This window comes from Grampus griseus (assembly GCF_964374135.1).
Source record: "Grampus griseus genome assembly, chromosome: 5".
Lineage (NCBI taxonomy): Eukaryota > Metazoa > Chordata > Mammalia > Artiodactyla > Delphinidae > Grampus > Grampus griseus.
Window position 1 is genome coordinate 10,538,813 of NC_138998.1, and position 5,365 is coordinate 10,544,177.

At 46.3% G+C, this 5,365-nt stretch overlaps 1 protein-coding gene across 1 annotated transcript; it reads left to right on the forward strand.

Annotated features, from left to right (window-relative positions):
- Positions 1-1,985: 1,985 nt before the first annotated feature.
- Positions 1,986-3,014, forward strand: LOC309823413 (zinc finger FYVE domain-containing protein 1-like; the record flags this gene model as incomplete). The annotated part of the gene is made up of 1 exon (XM_082655659.1): positions 1,986-3,014. The coding sequence occupies one exon, from the start codon at positions 1,986-1,988 to the stop codon at positions 3,012-3,014; it is 1,029 nt and encodes a 342-aa protein (XP_082511785.1).
- Between the last annotated feature and the right edge of the window lie 2,351 nt (positions 3,015-5,365).

A 5,365-nucleotide genomic window follows, 5' to 3' on the forward strand; every position in this document is an offset into this window, starting at 1 on the left:
GCCACAGCAGAGCTGCTTCTTGGTAGGGTTCCCGGGACACTGCGGTCGGGGAGGGAAGGGCATGGCCCTGCACCGGACGAGTGATAGCCCTGGAGCTCCCTCTGCCCCCGGAAGGAAGGGGGGGGCGGTGGGGGTGGTATAAACAATGGATGCGGCTCTGGCCTCTGCCAGCGTTGGGGGGATTTGGGGTGCCCTTCTTTGTTCTTAGACCTTGCTGCTGCCCCTCGGGTTGTGGTGGTGTTGTCCGGAAAGAAGGAAGGGTGAGGAATCCCCGGCTGGAGAGAGGCGTCGAGGTATCCTCTGAAATACTGACTTAAGCTGGATAATATTGAAAAGTTCCTGACCACTCTCTTTCATTACCAAAACCTTGTGTCTGAGGCCCCATGCATGTGCCCACCTCAGTGAACCCATCAGATCTCTTTCAGATAGCCATAACAGACCCTCTCAAGTTAATTTTAACCATATATTTGCCTGCACTTTATGGAGGATGAAACTATCAAGCCAAGTCAACATTGCTGCTGATCCAGGAGGCTTGGCAGCAGAAAATTAAACATCCGAACGTTTGTAAATGTGTGAAGAATTCTGATAGGACATCGAATGTTTTTTTAAAAACATTTTTTTAAGGGTGTTCAGAACCCTGTGGAGGCTGTGCTCAGTCTTCAGACTCAACGCCTTTGTCTTCACTTCTGGGGAAAGCCCAGGTACTGTTATATTGTAGATGCTTTCCTTCCCAGTCTGAATATTGAGTGCGCAGACTTCCCCAGCAGAGAAGGGCCTGAACCCTGGGCTGTTGTGCCAGGAGAGTTACACCTGCAGCGGGACTGATGAAGCCGTCTCCGAGTGTGATGAGTGCTGCAGCCTGCAGTGTCTCCGCTGCTAGGAGAAGCTCCAGCGGCAGGAGCGCCTGAGAAACCATGAGCGGATCAGACTCAAAGCTGGCCACGTCCCTTACTGTGACCCCTGCAAGGACCCCAGTGGGCGTTCTCCAGGTATGAAGCAGACGGCAGACGTGAGGTGCCAGACCTGTAAAATCAACTTGTGCCTGGAGTGCCAGAGAGGACTCATTCTGGGGGTAACAAAAGGAGGCACCCTGTTACTGTGTACCATGTGGCTAAGGTCCAGGCATTGCTGGAGGAAGAAGGGATGGATGAGGACACCAAGACAAAGAAGATGACTGAGAAGGTTGTGAGTTTCCTCCTAGTAGATGAGAATGAAGAAATTCAGGTAACGAATGAAGAGGACTTTATTAGGAAATTGGATGCAAATCCTATCAGCATCTGAAAGTGGTTTCCATTTTTGGAAATACTGGGGATGAGAAGGCTCATACCCTCAACCACACTTTCTTTTGTGGCCGGGAAGTCTTCAAAGCCTCCCCTGCCCAGGAGTCCTGCACTGTTGGAGTGTGGGCGGCATATGATCCAGTCCACAAAGTAGCAGTGATAGACACAGAAGGGCTCTTGTGGGCTACAGAGAATCTAAGCCAGAGAACACGGCTGCTGCTTAAGGTCCTGGCCATTTCAGACCTCGTCATCTATCGAACTCATGCAGACCGACTGCACAATGACCTCTTCAAGTTCCTTGGGGACGCCTCAGAAGCTTATCTGAAGCACTTCACCAAGGAGCTCAAGGCTACCACTGCCCGCTGTGGCCTGGATGTCCCCCTGTCCACCCTGGGCCCTGCTGTTATTGTTTTCCACGAGACTGTGCACACTCAGCTGCTAGACTCTAATCACCCCTCCGAGGTGCCCGAGAAGCTCATCCAGGACCGGTTCCGGAAGCTGGGCCGCTTCCCTGAAGCCTTCAGTTCTATTCGTTACAAGGGAACGAGGACATACAATCCTCCCACGGACTTTTCTGGTCTTCGGCGTGCTTTGGAGCAACAACTAGAGAATAACAACACCCGTTCTCCCCGGCACCCGGGCATCATGTTCAAAGCTCTGAAGGCCCTCAGCGACCGCTTCAGCGGTGAGCTCCCCAATGACGAGATGGCACACAGCTCCCTTTTTCCAGATGAGTACTTCACCTGCTCCGTCCTGTGCCTCAGCTGTGGGGCTGGATGTAAGAACAGCATGAATCACGGGAAAGAAGGAGTACCTCGTGAAGCCAAAAGCCGCTGCAGATACTCTCACCAGTATGACAACCGGGTTTTTACCTGCAAGGCCTGCTACGAGAGAGGCAATGAAGTCAGCGTGGTGCCCAAGATGGCTGCTTCAACCGACTCCCCCTGGATGGGTCTCGCAAAATATGCCTGGTCTGGGTACGTAATCGAATGTCCCAACTGCGGCGTGGTCTATCGTAGCCGGCAGTACTGGTTTGGGAACCAATATCCTGTGGACACAGTGGTGCAGACAGAGATTGTGCATGTGTGGCCTGGAACTGATGGATTTCTGAAGGACAACAACAATGCTGCCCAGCGCCTCTTGGATGGGATGAACTTCATGGCTCAGTCGGTGTCTGAGCTTAGCCTTGGGCCCACCAAGGTTGTGACGTCCTGGCTGACAGACCAGATCGCCCCTGCCTACTGGAGGCCCAACTCCCAGATCCTGAGCTGCAACAAGTGTGCTACACCCTTTAAAGATAATGACACCAAGCATCACTGCCGGGCCTGGGGGGAGGGCTTCTGTGACAGCTGTTCACCCACGACCCGGCCAGTGCTGGAGCGGGGCTGGGGCCCTGTGCCCGTGTGGGTGTGTGACAACTGCTATGAAGCCAGGAATTCTCAGTTAGAAGTTACTGAGGCACAGGTGGATGATGAGGGCGGGACGCTGATTGTTCGGAAGGTGGGCAAGTCCGTGCAGAACACTTTGGGAGCTGTGGTGACGGCCAATGACATACCACTAGGTTTGGTGAAGGATGCGGCCAGGCCGGTGTACTGGGTACCAGACCATGAGATCCTGCACTACCACAACTGCCAGAAGGGGTTCAGCGTCAAGCTTTCCAAGTACCACTGCTGGGCCTGCAGACAGGGCTTCTGTGATGAGTGTTCCCATGACCACTGGGCTGTCCCCTCTTGAGGCTGGGACCATCCTGTCCGAGTCTGCTTTAACTGCAATAAAACGCCTGGTGACCTTTAATGCCCCCCGCAAAAGTGAAGAATAAAACCCATATGATCGTCTCAATAGATGCAGAAAAAGCTTCTGACAAAATTCAACACCCATTTATGATAAAAAAAACTCTCCAGAATGTGGGCATAGAGGGAACCTACCTCAACATAATAAAGGCCATATACAACAAACCCACAGCAAATATCATTCTCAGTGGTGAAAAACTGAAAGCATTTCCTCTAAGATCAGGAACAAGACAAGGATGTCCACTCTCACCACTATTATTCAACATAGTTTTGGAAGTCCTAGCCATGGCATTCAGAGAAGAAAAAGAAATAAAAGGAATACAAATTGGAAAAGAAGTAAAACTGTCACTGTTTGCAGATGACATGATACTATACATAGAGAATCCTAAAGACGCCACCAGAAAACTACTAGAGCTAATCAATGAATTTGGTAAAGTTGCAGGATACAAAATTAATGCACAGAAATCTCTTGCATTCCTACACACTAACAACAAAAGATCAGAAAGAGAAATTAAGGAAACAATTCCATTCATCATCGCAACAAAAAGAACAAAATACCTAGGAATAAATCTACCTAAGAAGGTAAAAGACCCGCACTCAGAAAATTATAAGACACTGATGAAAGAAATCAAAGATGACACGAACAGATGGAGAGATATACCATGTTCTTGGATTGGAAGAATCAATATTGTGAAAATGACTATAGTACCCAAAGCAATCTACAGAGTCAACGCAATCCCTATCAAATTACCAATGGCATTTTTTACAGAACTGGAACAAAAAATCTTAAAATTTGTATGGAGACACAAAAGACCCTGAATAGCCAATGCAATCTTGAGGGGAAAAAAATGGAGCTGGAGGAATCAGACTCCCTGACTTCAGACTATACTACAAAGCTACAGTAATCAAGACAATATGGTACTGGCACAAAAACAGAAATATAGATCAATGGAACAGGATAGAAAGCCCAGAGATAAACCCACACACATATAGTCAACTAATCTATGACAAAAATGCAAGGATATACAATGGAGAAAAGACAGTCTCTTCAATAAGTGGTGCTGGGAAAACTGGACAGCTACATGTAAAAGAATGAAATTAGAACACTCCCTAACACCATACACAAAAATAAACTCAAAATGGATTAGAGACCTAAATGTAAGACCAGACACTATAAAACTCTTAGAGGAAAACATAGGAAGAACACTCTTTGACATAAATCACAGCAAGATATTTTTTGATCCACCTCCTAGAGTAATGGAAATAAAAACAAAATTAAATGGGACCTTATGAAACTTAAAAGCTTTTGCAAAGCAAAGGAAACTAAAAACAAGACAAAAAGACAACCCTCAGAGTGGGAGAAAGGATATGCAAATGAGTCAGCGGACAAAGGATTAATCTCCAAAATATATAAACAGCTCGTGCAGCTCAATTTTTATAAAAACAAACAACCCAATCCAAAAATGGGCAGAAGACCTAAATAGACATTTCTCCAAAGAGGACATACAGATGACCAAGAAGCACAAGAAAAGCTGCTCAACATCACTAATTATTAGAGAAATGCAAATCAAAATGACAATGAGGTATCACCTCACACCAGTTAGAATGAGCATCATCAGAAAATCCACAAACAACAAATGCTGGAGAGGGTGTGGAGAAAAGGGAACCCTCTTGCACTGTTGGTGGGAATGTAAATTAATACTGCTACTATGGAGAACAGTATGGAGGTTCCTTAAAAAACTAAAAATAGAACTACCATATGACCCAGCAGTCCCACTACCAGGCATATACCCAGAGAAAACCATAATTCAAAAAGACACATGCACCCCAATGTTCACTGCAGCACTATTTACAATAGCCAGGTCATGGAAGCAACCTAAATGCCCATGAACAGACGAATGGATAAAGAAGATGTGATACATATATACAATGGAATATTACTCAGCCACAAAAATGAAGGAAATCGAGTCATTTGTAGAGACGTGGATGGATCTAGAGACTGTCATACAGAGTGAAGTAAGTCAGAAAGAGAAAAACAAATATCGTATATTAACGCATATATGTGGAACCTAGAAAAATGGTACAGATGAACTGGTTTGCAAGGCAGAAATAGACACACAGATGTAGAGAACAAACGTATGGACAACAAGGGGGGAAAGTGGCCGGGGGGGTGGTTGTGGTGTGATGCATTGGGAGATTGGGATTGACATGTATACACTAATATGTATAAAATGGATAACTAATAAGAACCTGCTGTATAAAAAAATAAATTAAATAAATTTCAAAAATTCAAAA